Here is a 23795-nt window from a genome sequence, read left to right as displayed (position 1 = left end):
TCATTTTAAAGGAAATTAAATGTATTTTCCATTCATATCAGTAACAGGTGTTAAAAAATTGAGATATAGTAGAATTTCGTTTGATAAAAAGCCTCTGAATTATTCTTTGTGTTATTTTGTCCATCGGGACATTTTATTGGACACGGGAAAAATGACGATGTTTTTAAAATAAGACCGCAGTTACTTAATGATGACTTCAGATAGCTTCTTCGGGACATGTATAATTTTTCTGATATTATTAAAATGCATTTTCGTCCATAATATCTTATGAAAGTGAAGACAGAAAAAAAATTACGGGTTGAGCAGCTAATTGGGACATTTTTTCTCTTTTCTATTTAAACTCTTTTGACGACCTTCCTTCTCTTAAAATCAAAAACGTCTGTTACTTCATTTTAGGTTAAATGTATACAAAACAATTGCAAAATATTTAACCATTCTACTTACTAATGAATTCGCACTGGGATTTTAAAGACTCACATAAAACAAAATTGTAACAGCGGGACACCCTTGAAATGACGTTAAAGGCATCAAAATGAGCAAAGTTTTTCATTAAAAAATAGAAAAAGCACAAAATCATCTATGTTATTGATTTCTGTGGTTTATTTCCTTTCGAATGATATGCATAACATGGATATTTATTGTATAGGATAAGAGCTTGGATTTGAATAACCCGCCTTCTAACCCATATTTCCAAAGTGACACCAATATCGTGCGCAACGTCTCGGCAAACGTTTTTCCAATTTTGCTAACCCTTTTCAAGCACCCTTGATCCGACCTAATTGATATGTTTGATAACGCAACCAAAGCAATGCAATGTTTATCCAACAAAAAAAGTTATCTGTATCATAAATTAAATTAGTTTTAGGAGACAACAATTTGATTCTTGGTGATGGGGAATTTTTTGTCACTTTTTGGGCAAGCAGAAAATGAATATTCTGGCCACGACCTCAATGAAAATAAACAATCTGGGTCGCGGCTGTTTTACTTGTAGATATAACTATTGAGCTGTTGATGTTTATGTTGTGTAATGTTGTCTTGAACTAATATTGATGTTTTTCTCAATCGCGATTGCCGAATATATATTTATCTAAAATTTCTAGATCTCGAAGCATATAAAATAGTTCCAAACTTTTTTATTTGATTTTTATAAAATCCATCTGATTGATTTAGATAGAAACCATATTTTAAATAGATTTTTTTTTAATTTTTGAATACTAGGTACATGTAATTTAACATATAAAAAAGAAGATGTGGTATGATTGCCAATGAGACAACTATCCACAAAAGACCAAAATGACACAGACATTAAAACAACTATAGATCACCCTACGGCCTGCAACAATGAGCAAAGCCCATACCGCATAGTCAGTTATAATAGGCCCCGATAAGACAATGTAAAACAATTCAAACGAGAAAACTAACGGCCTCATTTATGTAAAAAAAAAATGAACGAAAAACAAATATGTAACACATAAACAAAAGACAACCACTGAATTACATGCAGGCTCCTGTATGCTTTTCTTCTTTCAAACTTTGCTGCTTAACTATATGGCATGCTTTGTGTGAGATTCAACTTTGAATTAACTTTACATGTTTCTGTGATTTTTAGCGCTTGTGTCAAGTTGTTTATTTTTGACTGTATATATATTATTTTTTTCTTTTGACAGTCCACCCTTTATCAATTCCAGACATGATCAAAAGAGCATGTAAAATTTACTTTTTTTTTGAAATACCAATAACCTTCAGGGGGCTATCAGGTAACATCTGTCTCCTATGCATATATATTTTCTACAAAGTTCATTATAGGATTAAACACATTTTTTCTAGAGGTTATTGATGTGTAAACCGGGGCGATTAACTCACAAACTGAATAAAAGTCCGAAGGACTTTTATGTTGAGTTTGTGAGTAAGAGCCCCGGTTTACACATCAATAACCTCTAGAAAAAATGTGTTTAATCCTTATAATTCTTCAGCCAAACATTTGCCATATTTAATAAACATTTTTTTGTTGATGGCTACTAAATATATTTACCATCGTAACTATAGGAGTACGCCGCCATCTTGACTTTCTAAAAACCATTAATGTCCGATAAATACAACGGAATCTTAAATAAAATAGCACCTACCTCAAAAACTTCATTTTAATTAAATGTTATCCGAATTTGAAGCGTACACGTAACGAAATAATCTTTCCCTTGAAAATTTCTATTCGTATGACGTCGTGTTCTGCCATGACGTAAATTCGCCAAATCCTTCATGAAATTTCGCGGAATTTTATTAAATTTTATTTTTATAAATTTTCGAAGCTTTAGTGCATTACATTTATTTCTTTGTTTGTTATATATGCACTAGAATAGTCACAACTGTTATGCAATTGTTTTTAAATCACAATATGCTGAAAATCCCGGGATCACTGCAAGCTTGTGTATCGCGCATGAATAGATTACAAAAGTAGTTTCGGAAACATGGTTTATCGAAGTGTAAACTTAGAGAAAAATTCTAATTGACCAATCCAATTCAAGTATTCATAGATATGCAAATCATATAAGAATTATCAATTATTATATTTTCGTAATCCCAACTTTGTTAAGGATGTTCGCTACTCTGTTTAAAAATAACAAGCTTTTTGAAAGACTGTTATGAATTGAAAGTATATAAATTAAGAAATTAAAAAAGTAGAAAAAAATGGAGGGTCTGTGTGCTTGTTTTTAAGATATAAGCCATTGGAAATTTGGCGGGAAATAATTATCTCTAGATTGTTCATATGGGGACGAAGTCCCCAATTACGGTAGAAAAATCAATAAAAAAAAAAAAAAAAAAAAATCGGGAAAATTTCCCGAATTTTTCATTCTACTAATGAACTCAAAATCGTTAACTTTTTTTTTCAGATCTAGTTCCTGTTCCGGTTTTCCCCGCATTTGCGCAGAAATCTGTCTTGTTTGCATGAGACTTTGAAAAGAAAATTATATGTATCAGTCTAGTAAAATATAAGATTGGAACTCAATACAATTTCATTTTTAATAATTGTTTGATTTGAAAAAAACGTTACCTGATGGAAGCGTTTCTTTTGTTTACATTGAATATGACGTCATAACTTAAACAACGTCACAACTAAATCCCTAAACCACAGAACCGAAATCGGGAACGTTACGGTATTTCCGTTTCCTTTATTAACATGTTTGAAGTAAAAAAAATAATACATACAGACTTCGTCCCCATTCACAGGTTATGCCTGCCTCATATTACATTTAACATTGGCACATTTTTTGTTTCAAAAACTATGAAAAAATAACAAGGATTTTATAAGATTTTGAAATATGGCTTTTTAAACTTTATGTTTTAAAATTATGAACAGAAAAATAGGGTTAGTGTGCAATTTTTTTTAATGACAATACATGGATAAAACCAAAGGATTCCGAAAATCTGTCAAAAATTCAAAAAATAGAGGAGCAAACATCCTTAAACTACAAGAATCAATTTGAAAAAAAAATGTCGGGTCTTTAATTGAGATCATATTTGAATAGCCATGTAGACAAGTATAAAGCAGAGTTTAATTAAAAACAATTAGCCACTTTTCCATATTTTGATACTGCGCTGTTACAATTACGGAATAACGTAACCGTTCCGGATTAGAGCTGTTGGCATCTGCTTCCGGTTTGGATACCATATGCGCGCTTATTCTGACCTTTGTGGCTATTTTTATGGTATTAATATAATATCAGTCTCTTTTTGTATATTAGCGATATTATAATGTGTGCCACCTTTGTAACTATGATAGCACTATTTTCATAATATTGAATTCAGCATATTCGAATGACCATTCATACAAGAACACAAGAACAATAACTCAATTCCTGTTCTTGGCCTTTTCAAAATGGCGACGAACATTTACGAAAAATCCAAATTCAGGAGTTGAAAATCTGGCCTCTATCTGTTTATATTGCTGAGTTTCTTCTTCACAACACAATTATGTATGTTGTATAGGTTAAAATATATATAAAGTACCGTTCTATAAGCCCAACGAACTTTTGAGATGGTGATTTAAATTTTAAAATAACTACAGATTTTGGAAGGTACAAAATTTACAAGTAAAGAAAGTTACCTTTTATACAGAAAAAAACCGAAGTAGTTTCCGTGTCTGAACGTAAAAGATAAAAATTCTGACTTTAAGTCAACATGAGAAATAGCACATTAAAACTAAAATCTAGAGCTGATTTGAAGCTCATGACTTCCCTGCAGTAGATGTACATTGAATGATAAAAAAACTGAAAATTGTGAAAGAAATATTCACTTACAAAATGTTTCAGCCACACTGCTAGTCCAAATAATTATGACATCTTGAAAGGCTATTATATTTTTTTTCTTTGACTCCTTACATCGTTGCAGGAAGGTGTCAAAGCAAAAATTTAAAATAGCCTTCCAAGACGTCATAATTATTTGGACTACCACACTGTCAGATCAAGCTAAGGTTTTTTAAGGGCATACAATGCAGTTACAGTGGAGATGATGACGTTGCTAACATAAAATGTGATTTTCGCAACATCAAACAGTGGTATATTTGGAAAAGATGCATTTTTGATTGATTTTCATCATTCAAATTGATATACAACAAATGTACATGTAACATGAAAACGAGTTCATGGACGCCTCGTTTTTATGCCCCACCTACGATAGTAGAGGGGCATTATGTTTTCTGGTCTGCCTCCATTCGTCCGTCCGGTTAAAGTTTTTGGTCAAGGTAGTTTTTGATGAAGCTGAAGTCCAATCAACATTGAAACTTAATACACATGTTCCCCATGATATGATCTTTCTAATTTTAATGCCAAATTATAGTTTTGACCCCAATTTCATGGTCCACTGAACATAGAAAATGATAGTGCAAAGTTCAGGTTAAAGTTTTTGGTCAAGGTAGTTTTTGATGAAGTTAAAGTTACATCAACTTGAAACTTAGTACACATGTTCCCTATGATATGATCTTTCTAATTTTAATTCCAAATTAAAGTTTTGACGCCAATTTCACGGTCCACTGAACATTGAAAATGATAGTGGGAGTGGGGCATCCGTGTACTATGGACACATTCTTGTTAAAATGACATTTGGTTTAATTACGTATGAAGATTATTTGTACCAATTTTCATAAAAAAGTCAATAATGCAATTTTCTTTAATTTGATATATATTAATATAGAGTGGGTGGGAGGGGGGGGCTCATTTTCGTCATAACTTTCCATGTTTTCTGCAGTTTATGTTCAGATCTTTATGTTTTTGGAGTATACTGGTATTTCTATATGAAGATAACATCAAAAACAAAACATTCTTAGCTTGAAAATGTGTTTCTTTGAAAAAATTTGTCTGAAAAGTTAGATAAAAGGCTAATTGAAATTTCCTCATGGTTTTGTCAAAGGGGGACACACATTCGCCTATTTTACACATCTATTTAAAACCAAATACCTGAAGCTTTAAACAATATTTATCAAATCAATTTCATTATAGATGAATAGCAGACATTTCAAAGGTGTAAAGAACTGAAATTTAGGTCACTCAGTCAAAGAATAACTAAGAAATACTTCTTTGAAATAATTTTTTCATTCAGGGAATTGGCTGAAAGTCGTGGTCTGTTTTTCAATCCTTTGCGGTAAGTGCCAAAATTGTGTCTAAGTCATATTCGTATAATAATATAGTTTACCGGCATATTATTTCTTCCATTTCACCTATCCTTTGAAGCTTTTACACCTCAAAATCATAAAACGGCGAAATTGTGTCCCCTGCTAATATGAGCGCCCCACTCTACAGCAAAAAAATACTTTTTTTTTTTCTTAATTCATAGGATTTGATAAAAATGAGTTATTTCTTAGAAAAAAGCACAAATTTATTGGATACTTCTATAGAATAGATTTTACAAATAATTTAAAAAAAACAGCTTATGCTTAAATCTTTTAAAACAAAAAAGTTATGTAATTCTTGCGAAAGAAGACGTCAACAAATCTGAATTTTGAACAAATATCTGATATTTCAACCTCATTTTACACAAAAAGTAGCACATGAAGGTATATTTTTTAGAACATATTTGATTTAATCAGGTAAATATAGCCTATATATGCAAATTTTCATCAAAATTTCAATATTGGATGAAAACTGTATCATATGCCCTTAAGCCAAAGTTTGTAGCCACACTATTTTGTAATGTTCCTAACATGTTTAACCCTGCCACATTATTTATGTATGTGCCTGTCCCAAGTCAGGAGCCTGTAATTCAGTGGTTGTTGTTTGTTTATGTGTTACATATATTTGTTTTTTGTTCATTTTTTAGCTCACCTGTCCCGAAGGGACAAGTGAGCTTATGCCATCACTTGGCATCTGTCGTCGTCGTAAACTATTTCAAGAATCTTCTCCTCTGAAACTACTGGGCCAAATACTTTCAAACTTTAACTGAATGTTCCTTAGGGTATCTAATTTATAAATTGTATCCGAAGTTTTGATCTATCAACAAACATGGTCGCCATTGCTAAAAATAGAACATAGGGGTCAAATGCAGTTTTTGGCTTATAACTCAAAAACCAAAGCATTTAGAGCAAATCTGACATGGGATAATATTGTTTATCAGGTCAAGATCTATCTGCCCTGAAATTTTCAGATGAATCAGACAACCCGTTGTTGGGTTGCTGCCCCTGAATTGGTAATTTTAAGGAAATTTTGCTGTTTTTGGTTATTATCTTGAATATTATTATAGATAGAGATAAACTGTAAACAGGAATAATGTTCAGCAAAGTAAGATTTACAAATAAGTCAACATGACGGAAATGGTCAGTTGACCCCTTTAGGAGTTATTGCCCTTTATAGTCAATTTTTAACCATTATTCGTAAATCTTAGTAATCTTTTACAAAAATCTTCTCCTCTGAAACTACTGGCCCAAATACTTCCAAACTTTAATTGAATGTTCCTTAGGGTATCTAGTTTGTAAATTGTATCTGAAGTTATGATCTATCAACAAACATGGTTGCCATTGCTAAAAATAGAACATAGGGGTCAAATGCAGTTTTTGGCTTATAACTCAAAAACCAAAGCATTTAGAGCAATCTGACATGGGATAATATTGTTTATCAGGTCAAGATCTATCTGCCCTGAAATTTTCAGATGAATCAGACAACCTGTTGTTGGGTTACTGCCCCTGAATTGGTAATTTTAAAGAAATTTTGCTGTTTTTGGTTATTATCTTGAATATTATTATAGATAGAGATAAACTGTATACAGCAATAATGTTCAGCAAAGTAAAATTTACAAATAAGTCAACATGACAGAAATGGTCAGTTGACCCCTTTAGGAGTTATTGCCCTTTATAGTCAATTTTTAACCATTTTTCGTAAATCTTAGTAATCTTTTACAAAAATCTTCTCCTCTGAAACTACTGGGCCAAATACTTCCAAACTTTAACTGAATGTTCCTTAGGGTATCTAGTTTGTAAATTGTATCCGAAGTTATGATCTAACAACAAACATGGTCGCCATTGCTAAATATAGAACATAGGGGTCAAATGCAGTTTTTGGCTTATAACTCAAAAACCAAAGCATTTAGAGCAAATCTGACGTTGGGTAATATTGTTTATCAGGTCAAGATCTATCTGCCCTGAAATTTTCAGATGAATCAGACAACCTGTTGTTGGGTTGCTGCCCCTGAATTGATAATTTTAAGGAAATTTTGCTGTTTTTGTTTATTATCTTGAATATAATTATAGATAGAAATAAACTGTAAACAGCAATAATGTTCAGCAAAGTAAGATCTTCAATTAATTCAATTGACCAAAATTGTCAATTGACCCCTTAAGGAGTTATTGCCCTTTAAAGACTGTTTTCACAATTTGTTCATCATGTTGACTTACTTTAAAAAATCTTCTCCTTTGAAACTGCTGTATCAATTTCAGCCAAACTTAGGCTAAATGAGTTTCAGAGTATCTAGTATAAATTTTATATTTTATTTCCTTGTATGTCAAGAAACATAGCTCCTATGGCTAAAATAGAACATAGGAGAAAATGATTATTTTTTTTGGCTTTTGAAGAAAATAGGACGATCCAAAAAACATTTAAATAAATTGAAAAGCCAAAATAATCATTGATGAGAGATTTAACCAAAAGAATTAAGGTGAGCGATTCAGGCTCTTGAGAGCCTCTTGTTTACATAAATAAGGCGGTTAGTTTTCTCGTTTGAATTGTTTTGCATTGTCTTATCGGGGCCTATTATAGCTGACTGTGCGGTATGAGCTTTGCTCATTGTTGAAGGCTGTACGGTGACCTATAGTTATTGATGTCTGTGTCATTTTGGTCTTTTGTGGATAGTTGTCTCATTGGCAATCATACCACATCTTCTTTTTATATTATCTTGTATGTAATGGTTACGTCATCCTGTGAATGATAATACATGAATACTGCTTTTATTTTGTTGTGTGTGTTTCCTGTTGATTTTGTTTTATTACACATGTTACGTATATCATATCTATCATGTCTATTGTCTGTGTGTATTTCAATTGCTATTGTTCATGTTGTTTATGATATTGGTTGTATGCTATATGCCCTCCAGCATGTCCAGGGGTTCTAATTTGGTGAATAAACAATGATAAAAATATTCTATTCTATATATGTGTAACCAGAGAGCATGATTCTACATACAAAATCACTGGTCTGCACTGAGACTAGAACCTGAGAACTCTGTGTTACAATGCAGCCTGTATACTGACTGAGTGAAAGAAGTACTTTCTAAAGATGAACTGCTTCCAATGAAATCTATCTATCTTTCTATGACTGACAAAGTATCTTACACATTTACTAAGAGAAGCAATCCCGTCACATATGAAATAAGAGCTTTAACAGAAGCTTGTTTGAATAGGAATTTAACTTAACAAAAAGTTATATTATCATAAAGTGTGCATATAATTTATGCTGTGCAATATTAAAACACAAAACTATTTTTTAAAACAGAGAATATACGCTTTTGAAACTGAACCTGTTTCACCAAACACTTATCTGTGTAAAGAGTTATCTCCCCAAAAACTGTTTCTCTTGTTATGAGATATTCTTAGCAACCGTAAAAGAAAGCAACAAATTTAGTTTTTCAAAATGCTCATTATATCCTCGGGATGTTTCGTTTTATTTAAAAAATCCTTTGTTGTCAGATATTTCAAAATATTTTTATTTTCATTGTAGTAATGTCTGCACAACATGCACAAGGTAATGTGAAATGATGGAGATCTCTGACGAAGGAACAGAACATCAGATTCCTAATGTTGTTGAAGGAATAGAACAACAGATTCCTAATGGTGTTGAAGGAACAGAACATCAGATTCCTAATGTAGACCAAGGAACAGAACAACAGATTCCTAATGTAGAAAACAATACAATGGAATGCGAGCAAATAATTGAGGTTGAGAATCCACAAGGACAAAAAAATATCATAATCCTTGTAGACAGACCTATAGACAGTAATTCTACGGAGCAGGATGCTGAGGGTTCCAAAACTGTTGAGAATTCTGTCCTCGACTTTTACAGTTCTGAACCAGGTGTATTAGTAATGGATGAATCTAGTCAAGGATCTGAAAAAGAATCAAATCAATCCGACAAGGGTTCTACAAAGTCTAAAGAAGAATCAAATCAATTAAACAAGGGTTCTACAAAATCTGAAAAAGAGAATAGTCAGACTGGTATTACTGGTATTACTGACAATAGTAATGATAAAAGTCAAACCATAGAACAATCTGAAAATTTCAGTGAATCTGAATTGCATGAAAAGTCAGTTGATGTTGATAGTACTTGTAAGCCTGAAATAGAACAGGATGTCGCTGGGACATCATCATCTCAAATGGATGATAGTGAACCAGGATTGTGTACTCCAGAGACTGAAACAAATGAGGAAAAAAAGGATTTGAAGGTAGAAAATGAAATTTCAGATGAAAAAATAGAGGAAGAAAAAGATATGACAAATGAAAATAAAGAGGAAGAAAATGATATGACAGAAGACCAAAAAGATGATATGTCTGAAAAACAAATGGAAGAAGAAAAAGATATGACAGAAGAAGAAGCACAAGAAATCCTGATGAAAGCACTGCAGAAAATAGTAGGTCTATGATTAGACCCCATAAAATTAATTTGTAGATGATAATATCCCATTCACAAAAATATTGGGGATGCAAGGAAAAAAAGTTCATGTCCTTTTTTCACTGAAATGAATGGGAATTTTAAAGAAGTTTTTGAAAATGTAAAATAATGCATACAAATACATGATGAAATGGATAATCAGGTGGTAATGATGTAAAACCCTATGGCTTATGTTGAGAGAATGCCAAGCTCTTTGCACATGAACAAAAGTCATTACAGAACCATTAATTTATATTAAATTAACCAAGAGATTTCTGCAAGTGACCGTTTTAAAGGAAAGATTTCTGTCTCAAACTCTTATTTTCCATTGGCTATTAAATTTTTGCTTTTTATCCTGGTCCACCTACCTTGCCCAACATACAGTACCAATTTTATTTATTTATGATTTATTCTTGTACAGAACAGGCATGAGACATTTGCCACTGGACATAAAGCAAAACAAAAATCAATCATATACTAATACATATTATATGTCAGACATAACAGTACATCCTGTTTTTAGATGGTCATTTTCACATAAAAACATCCGTCACTCACACATTTTTATGCAGTTAAGCTGCATTATGCGAGCACCCTAGATTTGTGTTCTACCCAATAAATCCTGAAATACTTGCCATTGTTATTATCTAGCTTGTTACTATGTTATATATAACTAATTGAACACTTTTTTAATACTTTTTATTCTGGATTACAAAAAAAATGACCAGAAAAACCTTAAATGATCGTCGATTTATCCAAAAGTTTTAAAGTTACACATAGGAAGTAGTGCTTATTAAAAATCCTTGTGTAGTTCATTATGACTTGTGCTTTTAGCTAAGATGTCAAAGAACAATTGTATGAAATATTTAATCGCCGAAAATCTCTGAAGACAAGCAGTTTAGATTTCCTAAATGACAAAAGTCGTAGGAATATTGTTTGTCATCAATACGTAGTACAACTACGTCAGTAGTCTATTATATAATTCAACTGTTCATGCTGTTGGCGGCAATTTCAAATTAGAAAAAGAAATTTTCGTAGCTTTTCAATTTGGAGGCAGGTGTGCAAATTAGCGGTGGTCCGAGACCTTCCACTTTTGCAAGCGGAATTTCGACTAGGATAGTTGGTTTCTAGCTACGCCCGACGTAGTCGCCTTACATTTGAAAGAAAATAAGAAATTACTTTGCAAACCTTTTCACCATGTTCACCAAAGTCTCCAATTAAAAGAGCTAAAAACTTATTTTTATCATTATTATTCATGACGGCGATGTTCATTTTGTTCAACCGCTAGCTTTATACAGAAAATCGCCGACAAATATTGTATAAATTCGAGTAAAATCATATCTGATTGACAAAAACAACATTGTAAACACATAACAATGGCGGCCGTGAAGACAAAATTTTACAAAATCGGATCCGATTCCGGAAGCGGATAAGGGTAATTCCGGGTTTGACGATCATTTACAAAATAAATCCAAGCAGGTGAAAAAATACATCTATGCATGGTAAATGAATATAAACACTTGTATTGTAAACCAAAAGATATATGTAAAAGAAAGAAAAAGCAGAAAAATATTTTATTCAGAAACTAAAAATTACTTTTTGATAAATTTTAATTTAAAAATCCAATACAACGTGACAGCTGGGAACAGTATATCTAACAATATACATGTTCATGGTCACAGTCTAAATTTTCTTTATAAATGATAAATGATGATAATGCATGTGAGATGCTTTTAAAGTGTAAACATATTACTGCAATTTCGAGGGGTTATTTGTTTTTTCTCAATTTTGAAGGGTCAATTAAAGTAGCTGAAAGTTTCATTCTTTATTTTCACAAATAATGCAACTATATTATATGTACCTTAATGTAAGTAAATCATATGATATATAGGTGGCATTCTTTGGGCCACTCTACCCCCTCCTGTTTGATAACTTGGAAACGGTCGAGCTCCCCACCCCTAAACCATATGAGGGGCAGATCCAGGATTTTAGGTTAGGAGGGGCGCAAACTTAAATTTTCGCCGAGCAGAGCGAAGCTAAAAAAAAATTGAGGTAAAATTATCGGAATTTTCTTTATTAAGCTGAGAACAACCCATGCTTTGCAAATTTAAGGGGGGTGCAAGCCTGCAACCCTCCCCCGTCTGAATCCGCCCCTGCATATATTCAAGTATAGGACAATATAATAAATAAAAAATGAAATATAGGGGGAGTCCCTGGAGTTACCCCACCCCTTCCTGTTTGAGAACTTGGAAACGGTCGCGATCCACACCCCTTAACCATATATATTCATGTTTGTGACAATATGAAAAATCAAATGAAATATAGGAAGAGTCGCTAGGGGTCACCCCACCCCTCCTGTTTTAGAATTTAAAAATAGTCGAGATCCCCATCCCTAAACCATATATATTCATGTATGGGACAATATAACAAATCAGATTAAAGATAGGGGGAGTCACTGAGGTCACTGTTCACCCTCCTGTTTGAGAACTTGGAAATGGTCAAGATCCTTACCCCTAAACCATATATACTCATGTATGGGACAATATAACAAATCAAATGAAATATAAGGGAAGTCCCTGTGGTCATCCCAACCCTCCTGTTTGAGAACTTGGAAACGGTCGAGATCCCCACACCAAAACAATATATATTCATGTATGGATCAATATAACTAATTAAATGAAATATAGGGGGAGTCCCTTGGGTCACCCTACCCTTCCTGTTTGAGAACTTGGAAACCAATGAGATCCCCACTCCTAAACCATATATATTCATGTATGGGACAATATAACAAATAAAATGAAATGTAGGGGAAGTCCCTAGGGTCACCCTACCCCCAGTGGCGGATCCAGAAATTTTCATAAGTGGGGCCAACTGTCTGACCTAAGAGGGGCCCGCTCCAGTGATTCCCTATATAAGCAACCAAATTTTTTCCCAAAAAGGGGGGGTGGGCCCCCTGCCCCCTAAATCCTCTGCCTACCCCTACCTGTTTGAGAACTTGAAAACCGTTGAGATCCCCACCCCTAAATTATATATATTCATATGTATGGGACAAAATAACAAATCATTTACATTTACTATGGGCAAGTCAGTCAGACCTCATCTTTAATCCCTGTTGTAGTGAACATTTGTCTGATTCGTGTCTCATAACTTTTGTACTATAGAACACAAACTCAGTTTTCTTTCCAGGGAAACCAGTCCATTCATACTATTACATGTTCATACTACGTCAAATTGAACTTCTAGAAGTCAAATAAAACCAAGGTTAACTACCAAGTAGAACAACTGCAATCATTGGGAACTTGTACCACTGCAGACTCACCATAAAAAATATACATTGATATATGCATTGCTTTTGAAACCTTGATAACATATAAATTATTTGCCTTAATAAATAAATCACATGAATGTACTATATATGAATGTTTAATGTTGAGGCAACATTGCCACAGTTTTCATAATTACGGTTGCCTTGGTTTTTGGTTAACTGCCTTCAGCGCTTACAGCGCTTTGATTTTATTTATAAGTCAAATAGATCAGACTGACACATTTTAAGATTCAGTTGACTGACGTTTGATTGCACTGATCTACACAATCAAAGTCTCATAATAATACACCTACAAAATAAAAAAAAACAATATGATATAGAAAAAGTCATGTTTTCAGTCAATATAGATTAGAAAAGATATAAATCAGTATTAGAAAAATTTCTACTTTTTATATTTTGTATAAAAAAGTTTTATTACATACAAAATTTCTTATTTAAGCAAAACATAGATCTGCATTGTTGATAGTTTTTTTTTTTTTTGCATTTTCAGAGTCCAAAAATTGGGAAAGACTTTGTTCTGATGTTTAAAGACCCAAGTACATCTAAAGTGAAGGAGTTTTCGTCAGACAAAGGAAGAAAGTTTTTACAACATAATACAGACGTGGTTAAGAAATTCAGCAATGTTGTCAGTGGTAATGATTATTCTACTTAGTCTTTGCAATTAGGAGATATAAAAAAGCACACAATGAATTAATTCATCATAATCATGATAATAAGAAAACCATGATTAAATTCCTTTGAAGTAAATCTTCTAAAAAGAGGGAGTCTTTAGATAGATCAGGCAATTTATACATGAGCTTGGTGCAGAGTTTGTGAAATCTTTTTTCCTTGGTGGTCCTAGAAGAAAATCTGCTGGTTATAGATCACTATTATTTCTAATGCAAAATATTGAAATTGTGTCGGTCCTTTGTAAAATATTGGCGGTCAAATTCTTATAAGGACCCCACTATTCGAGAACTCTGTGGGTGATTATTGTCATGATTGTAGCTACTTTGAGCCTCTAACCTTATATATAGGTTTGTTCTGTTTCTATTACAAATGTATAAACTAAACATAAAACAATGTTTAAAGCATGTTTGACCTCCCAAAAAATGCTTGCATATATAAACAATTTTTAGTAGATTAAGGGGAGATAATTATCCTTACTTTGAAAAGAAAATTTAAATCTTACAATTTTGTTTATACAAGTAAACATTTCTTATAACTTCAATCATCCAATCTCTAGAATTAACGTTAACACATTTATAATCTGTAGTACTGAAAATTCAGAGGTTATTGTGATGCTTTTTTTTTTGCGAAAAATGCTACAGGATTATAATCGCATTGACATGTTAAGTTATACTTGCATTTTGAATTTTTTATACAAATTAATCAGGAATTTTCTCATTATCGCAATGACAAAATCGCAATAATAAATGCAAATTTATAGTATATGGAACTGGTTACATGTCAACATGGAAGCCCCTTGCTGTTTCAAAAAGAAACTGTTTTTAATTTTCTTTTACAATTGGCTGTAACACTAAGTGTTAGAACTGCTAGGGGCTGTTTTCATAAAATTTTCATTAACAGATACCATATAAAAGATAAGTTTTCTTCATAGCATGTAGTTTTAATAGATTTTATTATAATTTTTATTATAAGTTAGGACTCGAGTGATTGCAAATTTCATGGTACAAATCATGCAAATCTACATGTATAATTTTCAGCAGTTATATAGTGAAATTACAGCATACCTTTGATTTTGATTACACCAATAACTCAACATGATTAAAATTTTGGACAAATAATTTACACCCTACTATGTACTTTCTATTTAGAACAGATTGTTTTGTAGGAATAATCTATAGTTGGATATAATTCTTTTAGAAACTTTCCATTACCAAACATTATCTTGAGTGAACCAAAGATCTATCAAGTTTAAAACTGCCATTGATAAAATATAGGAGTAGATACACAAACAGGAAGGAAATTCTTAATTTTATTTTCAAGCAAAGTTCATTAAGCACATATTGTGAGATTTTACAGTTTTTCAAACCTGATTTTTTTTCTCTATTCTGGATTAGGGATAATAGTCCATAATACACGAACTATTAAATTGAAATTCTTATAAATTTTGTATTTCAGGTAAGAAAACTACAACCTCTGAAGAAAGTACATCCAAACGAGAAAGACACAGTAGATCAGAAGATGACAACACTGTTATGGAATCAGATCATGAAACTGATAGTGAAGCAGAAGATAAATCTCCTGTCAAAAAGGGAAAAAACATTAAAAAAAAGATGGTGGAAATAAAACCTGTAAAAAGGGTTCCAAGAACATCAGTTATAATGAAAAAGTTAGCAAAATTGGATGAAAAAGAGAGAATGAAGAATTTACAAGTTTTCTCTTGTAAAGAATGCTCATCCAAATTTGGAACAATGGGAAATTTAAATAAACATATGAAAAATAAGCATAATACAGACGATGAAGGCAAAAGCATTCCGAAAGTCAATGATAGTGATAACTCTTTATCAGACATGATTGAACATCCAAATAATGAAAAAATGGAGACTAATTTAAATGAAACAAACAAATCACTAGATGTAATAAAGAAAGTGAAAGATGAAAAAAATGTTGAATTTATGATGAAAGACTGTGGTGATTTTGAAACAGTGGTAAGCGTCTCTGACTATGTTGATCCTCATGGGGATATCAGTGATGATGATTCTGAGATCACTAATACCTCAAGAGTAAAAAGAGGACGAGGAAGGCCACCTAAACCTAAAAACCCTTTTCTAGAACCTAAAACACCAGAGGAAAATAAAAGCAATGATGTTGTTACCCGTGGTAGAGGTAGACCAAGGAAAAGTACAGGAATAAGTTCACCAAAAGACACTGTCACTGAAGTAAATAAAAAAAGCAAAACTGAGAAAAATTCTAAACTAAGTTACACTGATGAAGATATGGACTGTTTTATCCGTACTGTTGAAGAAGAAAATACAAGAATGAATTTAGAATGTAAACTTTGCCTTCTCCGATTTTCCAGTCATCGTATGGCACGAGAACATATTGTACAGGAACATTATCAAAACCTTATACAATGTACTAAAACTCTTGAGAAGTTTCCAGACACAACTAAAACTTCTAGATGGGACAATCATATTTATTACATTGAAGATGAAATAAAGGAGGAAATAATTCCTTCAGAACTGTTCACATCAGTTGCACGGGGAGGAAGAAAAAGAACGCCTAGTAAAAAATTACTGGAATCAACATCCGCTCTTAGAACAAAAATATATGTATGTAAAATATGTCATCGAAAAGCTATCCATAAAACTGGTATGCTTCAACACATGAAAAGGTTCCACATTGATGAACTGCCAGAAAAATCAGAAGATAGCGGAGAAGAAGAGGAGGAGGAGGAGGAACAACAAGAGGAAAGTGATGAGGAAATGGAGGTAAATGATGAAGATCTAGATTATAAACCAACACATAAAACAGTTGAAGACAATGAAGAGGAAACTATTAAAAAAACAAAAGGTAGAGGTAGAAAACGGAAGCAGCAATCAAATGTTGAACCTTTAGAATCAGAACACAAAAAGATAAAGAATGAAAAAGATCAGGAGAAGACAAAGGAAGTTCATGTTAAGATAGAGGTCGTAGAGGATGAAAATAGTCATGTTCAGACAAATGAAAATGTAGCAGAAAATGTAGATCTTCCGACAAATGAAGAGGCTGATGAAAGTAAAGATGACGTTGTTATGGATGAAGATGCAACAGACAACTCAAGTATGACGGTAAAAAAGAATACTTTAAACAGAAAGCCAAAATTTATAAATAATCGATCCAGAGCCAAAACTTTTAAGAAAGTTCCATCTTACTATAAATATTGTGATCACAGTGAAGAACATATCATTAAAAAATCCACTCAACAGCTTCCGTTCTGCAAAACATGTGACCGCTTCAAATGTATGACATGTACATTGACTTTCAACAAAAGTTCTCATGTCAATAGACATGTGCGAATTATTCACAACAAGGAAAAAAAATACAAATGCCCAACATGTGAAGCCTGTTTTACTACAAATGAATCACTACAATATCACGCTAAGTGGCACACAGGAGTCAAAGATGTGGAATGTCCTTATTGTGATATGAAATTCCTTGTACACAAAAACTTACGAAAGCACATGAATAAACACCATCCAGGACTTATATCGAAAAGGAGAAAGAAAACAAATTACTGTGAAATATGTGACTCAATATTCACACGTAAAGATCGACTTGAATACCACATGTTAGAAAAACATCCTGCAAATAATCCTGATAGAGAATGTCGTATTTGTGGACAGAAGTTTGAAACAGATATGGATTGTACGGAGCATTCTAATGCCCATGCAGATATGAAAAAGGTCCCTGTAGCAAAATGTCCCCATTGTCCTTTATATTGTTCATCAAAAAATAATTTAAAGCGACATGTTGATAGAGTTCACTTGAACATAAAGAAATACTTGTGCAATGAATGTGGAAAAAGGTTTAAAGGACGTGATGCCTATTTATATCATGCTAAAAGACATGTGGATCCTTTTGGTAGAGACTTTGAATGTCATATTTGTTCCAAGAAAATTGCAACAGAAAAAGGTTTGGAGATACATCTACGTGTGCATACTGGTGCGAAACCTTTTGTTTGTGAAACGTGCGGTAAAGGCTTCGCTCAGAAGGGTAACATGCTATCCCATCAGGCCATTCACTTCGATGATAGACCTTTTGAATGTGAAGAATGTCATAAAACATTTAAGAAGAAATTTGATTTGTATAAACACAAGAAGAGACATAAGGTAAAACACACTGTGGCCACGGGTGATGTGACTTTCTTAGAAGGAGCAGGGAAGATATATAACTGTCCATTAGATGATTGTGATGGTATCTTCTGCAGCACTACTGATCTTAGATTGCATATGAGAAGACATAACAATGAAAAGCCGTATGAATGTTCAATTTGTTTCAAGAGTTTTGCAGTAAAAAGTCGTTTGGTTCGTCACTTAAGAAATGTTCATTCTTTGACTCTACCTGATTCAAATCTGGAATCCATGAAAGATCCAGATTTCTTGAAAAAAATTGAAAATGCTCGTGAAATTTATGAAGACAGGAAAAGACGATTTCAAACAGTAATGATACCTCAGCCTAGCGGAGAACAGATTGAGGTTCAGATCATGACCGAAGATACAGAGGGGGTAGAAGATCTTCTTGCATTATCTAATGCAACAACCTTTCATAAAGACGTTGTAAAAGAGGAAACAGCGGAGGAAGAAGACCAGAACGAAGAGATACACTTAAAGATAGAAACCTCAGAGGACAACGAAGGAGGAGTACAGATAATAAATGTTCGGGAGGATAGTTCCGGAGAAGTGCAGATTCATACTGAGGATGAAAATATAGTTTTGGATCCTGCCATTATACAAACTCTACTTAACAGTGGACAACAAACTATTTATTATTATGTTGACCAGTGAATGGAGTCATTTCTCAATGTTAAGCATGTTAAGTCAGGTTTAGTAGATGGAGTCATTTCTCAATGTCAATTCAGGTTTAGTAGGCAACAAACTATTTACTGTTATGTTGATCAGTGAATGGAGTCATTTCTCAATGTTAAGCATGTTAAGTCAGGTTAAGTTGATGAAGTCTTAATGTCATGTCAGGTTTTGTAGATGGAGTCATTTCTCAATGTCTAAGTCAGATTTTGTAGACAAAAAACTATTAACTATTATGTTGATCAGTGAATGGAGTCACTTCATTTCTCAATGTCAATTCAGGTATAGTAGACAAAAAACTATTTACTATTATGTTGATCAGTGAATGTACATATTTCAATGAATGGGGTACTGCTCAATGTCAAATCTGATTGACATTATTTGTTTTCATCATTGTTATTTGGTGTAAATATGGAATAAATCAGAGATTTGATTTTTATGCCCCACCTACGATAGTAGAGGGGCATTATGTTTTCTGGTCTGTGCGTCCGTTCGTCCGTCCGTTTGTTCGTTCGTTCGTCCGTCTGTCCCGCTTCAGGTTAAAGTTTTTGGTCAAGGTAGTTTTTGATGAAGTTGAAGTCAAATCGACTTCAAACTTGGTATACATGTTCCCTATGATATGATCTTTTTAATTTTAATGACAAATTAGAGGGTTTACCCCAATTTCACGGTCCACTGAACATAGAAAATGATAGTGCAAGTGGGGCATTCGTGTACTGAGGACACATTCTTGTTATCAATGTTAAAGGTGCTGAACAGTCAAATTTTAGATTTCTTAGGTTCTTTAAAATATTTATTAAAAATCCGTAATTACATACAATATTTTCTGTTTAACTATCATTTATAGTTTTGTCCTACAGTTTTTAAACAGATTTATTTTTATTTGAAGTATTGTGGAATACTTATGATATTTTTTTCTCTTTACACTTAAATATAAAAATATTTATATAAAATTTTATAAATCTGCCAAAATCATATATATTGTATGAATTAAAGGGGAACAATGGCATGATTTAGATGCAGTCAGCAGATTAAAAGATTATTTTTTTCCAAAAATTTATTAAACATGTTAATTTAAAAAATGTAAATTTAAAAGTAATTCACATGTACAATAATTTGTCAGATCAGCTTTTTGTAGTATTAGTGTTGCATATGCATGATATGTAGTTGTAGATTTATAAAGGCTGTTCGTTGGCTAATTATGTTTCTGTTTTGTGTTATTTCAACATTTAATCCCAATGACCAACCATTGAGGTCCACATCACAGGAACATAAATTAATGTTAAATTCTCTTAATATTCAACGTTGAACAATCAATTATGTTTAAAATTTCATATATTTGACCAATCTTTCTTTTGTTTAATATTGTAAGTTTAGGATTCAGTCTACCATTTTGATAATTTAGAAATTTTTACAGTAAACATAATGCATGGATAATTATCACAATTTATTAAAATACTGTTAAAGAAAGGTTTTAGTTAAAAATAAAAGTGTGAATTTGAATTATTGTGATGTTTCTTTTCATTATTTTACAAAAAATAAACACAGATTTTTTTTCTCATTTACAGTATGTATGCCTTAATTCAAACAATTGGGTCATCATGACCTATATTAAAACTTTTAATTACTCTAATTCAATTTTGCATTTTGGATAAATGTGGTGAGTTCATTTGATATTGTCAAGTTTTTAAAAGTCATGTGACTGTTATATATAGATGAATACATGTGTGTCAAACAAAGTTTAGTATCATGTAAATAATGTGTAAACTATTCTTTTTTACAGTACATATTGCTGACATTGATATATGTTGTTAGTTTTTTATTGGGATAAAGATTGCAATTATACAAAGAAAACCTTTATGTGGCTGCTTTTAAAAAATCAATAATGTCATTGTTAAAGTTATAGTTAAAAATTGAGTTATCTTCCTTTGTCCATTATTGTAGATGACCAATTCATAGTGTAACACAATGCAAAGTTTAATTTTCAGCTCTAAATGAAAAATTAATGAAATATTTCTACCCTCTAGTGCTCATGACAAGCGCTTTTATTTGTAATTATGCATTTTATTTGCACATCTTTAATTAAGCGTACATGTACATTATTCATATAATCTGTTGAAAACTGAGATAATTTTGCTTAAATGCTGTTAGAACCACAATACTTACCTTGATTAAGTTCAAAAATTTCAAATCAGCTGAAAAAATCATAATTTTCCATTAATCATGCTAATTGTGAATCTATTTTAGTGTATGGCCAGGGGGGGGGTGTATTTATTGCTCTTTGAATAAGTACTGGATCAGTCTTGTTATTCTTTTTAAATTTGAATTTTTATTTGTTGCTGGTTGTTTAAGTCTGTATAGTGTTATTAAATTTGCATTTAGACAAAGCAAATATATTTACTGCAATTACTCAGTTGTACATGAATAAAAAAAAAATGGTAATTTTGTAAGAGGGGAAAACTTTTTCACAAAATTATTTCAATGAAGGGGAGATAACTTGCTGGATGTTACCAAAATCTCCAAATTTAACAATATATTGTGAATCGAATGAATTCATTATTTGTTTAGGAATTTACTTTTGTAAAATACTGTAAATTCATGTTTTGCATTTAAGGCTATGTTTTAGTCAATTGCTTTCATTAATTTTAACTATTTGAATATTATTTGTTTTACAAGTGTTACAAGTGTGTTCTGTATTAAAAATATTTCTCTACTTTGTGAATACTCTAGGACTTGCCATTGATAATTGAATATTCTTATGTAAATATTTAAGATAATGGTTAGCTTAAATGCATTAAACTGATGAAAAATTGTAAGAATGTTCAGTGTCTGCTTAAAACTTGGCTTCTTCATTAACACATTTTAAATCAGTTGTGTATTACAAAGAATAAATTGTAACAGAATATTTCTTCAAACCGGTGGATGGCTCATACTTACAGAGTGGGATATTACTACCCTTCCAGACAATCTGATGTAATTTCTTGGTTTTTGATGGAGTCTATGTTCCCTACATTTGATATGTTGTTGGGGCTTTTTTTTTGGTAAACAGTTGGGTTGTTAGGGAATTGATTTAGCAGAGGGAAGCAGAAGGATTTTATGGGGATTGTTTTACAATGATCACAAAATAAGTAATAAGATGTGGTATAAGTGCCATCAATACTCTCCTTCTAGGTCACAATGTAGAACGCTAATTATAGGTCAAAGTACTGACTTCAACAGGGAGCCTAAGCTCACACCAAACAACAAGCTATAATGGGCCCCAAAATTATTAGTGTAAAATAATAGCCATATTGATAATAGGAAATAATGAATTAAAATGTTATACTACTCTAGTACATGGTGGCCGAAAATAAGTTGCCCTGTAATTCAGATTTTCTCTGCACATTTAAGAATCATTGCAACAACTGAGGGGTCTATAAATGGCCTACTGCTTGGCACAGTATCTGCCCTCTACCCAATATTTATTTGCAGTGGAAGACCAAATATTCCACTCCTTCACCCTTCTTGGTCCTACCTTGTAGATTCTACAAATCATTGTTATTCAGAGTATTTATGTAAAGATTGCATGAAATGTAATCAAATCTTTGGTACTGACTTGATATCTAAATCTTCTAACTAAGGTTTATCACTACTTTTGAGATGCACAAATATAAGGCATTGACCATAACATTCTAAACATCATATCCGTAGTCCATAGATAAATTTATCAATGAAATATATAGATTTAGAAGATGAGTGCCAATGAGACAACTCTCTCACAATTCACAATTTGTAAAAGTAAACCATTATATATGCTCAGATAATCAAGTTGCAAATGATGTTATAACTGTCAAGAAAATTAAATAACGAATGCAAGGTGCAGGAATCTAAGATATGTCCTAAAAATATCAATGATGTCATTGTTAAAGTAAAAATTGGAGTTGTCTTCCTTTGTCCACAATTGTAGTTGATTTAACTACAACAATGCTGATAAATAACAGCAACTTTACCCTTCAGAGCTACAAGCACTTTGATTTCTGAATATGCATGAAATATTTGCCACTGGACTTGAAGCAAGCAACAATCATGCAATCAATCAAGGGATAAGGTTATATCCCAGACACAAAAATTTCCAAAACAATGATTATTAAATCTTAAGGTCAGTGTCAGCTGTCATTTACAAGCAGTATGCTAGACATTCATTTGAGATATTAAAACCATATTCCAAATGTCAAATGATTAAAAGTTATGGTCCTGAATTCACTTTAAAATGTCATCAAAATCGATAATATAAACTGATGGTAAATGGTCAAGGTCAGACTATAATGATATGTGCAAATTATCTAAAGATTTGATTTGGTTTGATGTTCTGTATTTTAACGCCACTTTTAAGCACCGTTTTTGGTCTGTTTCGTGGTGGACAATTTTTTATTGGTGGGGAAGCCGGAGTGCCCGGATAAAACCACCGACCTTCGATAGGAAAACTGACAATTAGACCGTTGGTTTTCCCGTTTGAATGGTTTTACACTAGTAATTTTGGGGCCTTTTATAGCTTGTTATTCGGTGTTAGCTAAGGATCCGTGTTGAAGGCCGTACATTGACCTATAAATTGTTATTTGGATGGAGAGTTGTCTCATTGGCACTCATACCACATCTTCCTATATCTAAGCCTAGTTAATTTTGATTGAAGCCGAGTGCACCCACACAAGTGGGGTTCGAATTCACAACGTGTTGACTGGCTAGTTGCATGAAATGCAATCAAAACCTAATGGGACTGACAAAATATAGTGCATTGATCATAACATTCTATACATCATATCCATGAAAATTTTCAGAAATTTATTGATGTAATATATGCTC

At 32.3% G+C, this 23795-nt stretch overlaps 1 protein-coding gene across 4 annotated transcripts; it reads left to right on the top strand.

Annotated features, from left to right (window-relative positions):
* The first annotated feature begins 3621 nt into the window (after positions 1-3621).
* LOC139525481 (uncharacterized) lies at positions 3622-21795 on the top strand. 4 transcript variants are annotated; one of them, XM_071320856.1, is made up of 4 exons: positions 3622-3704; positions 9195-10101; positions 13937-14078; positions 15571-21795. In XM_071320856.1, the coding sequence occupies exons 2-4, from the start codon at positions 9229-9231 to the stop codon at positions 18936-18938; spliced, it is 4383 nt and encodes a 1460-aa protein (XP_071176957.1). In that variant the 5' UTR covers positions 3622-3704; positions 9195-9228; the 3' UTR covers positions 18939-21795. The 4 variants fall into 4 exon arrangements, with proteins under 4 accessions (XP_071176957.1, XP_071176955.1, XP_071176958.1 ...); XM_071320854.1 differs by lacking the exon at positions 3622-3704 and adding an exon at positions 3857-3971; XM_071320857.1 differs by lacking the exon at positions 3622-3704 and adding an exon at positions 3914-4073.
* The last annotated feature ends 2000 nt before the right edge of the window (positions 21796-23795 follow it).

This window comes from Mytilus edulis, chromosome 5, assembly GCF_963676685.1.
Source record: "Mytilus edulis chromosome 5, xbMytEdul2.2, whole genome shotgun sequence".
NCBI lineage: Eukaryota > Metazoa > Mollusca > Bivalvia > Mytilida > Mytilidae > Mytilus > Mytilus edulis.
The sequence above is the reverse complement of the archived record's forward strand: the minus strand, read 5'-3'. Positions and strand labels throughout refer to the sequence as shown.

Excerpts from the sequence above, each read along its gene's own strand:
- LOC139525481 (XM_071320856.1), top strand. The coding sequence starts at position 9,229 with ATGATGGAGATCTCTGACGAAGGAACAGAACATCAGATTCCTAATGTT. Across the intron at positions 10,102-13,936 it reads TGAAAGCACTGCAGAAAATA|AGTCCAAAAATTGGGAAAGA; the intron begins GTAGGTCTATGA and ends TTGCATTTTCAG. Across the intron at positions 14,079-15,570 it reads ATTCAGCAATGTTGTCAGTG|GTAAGAAAACTACAACCTCT; the intron begins GTAATGATTATT and ends TTTGTATTTCAG.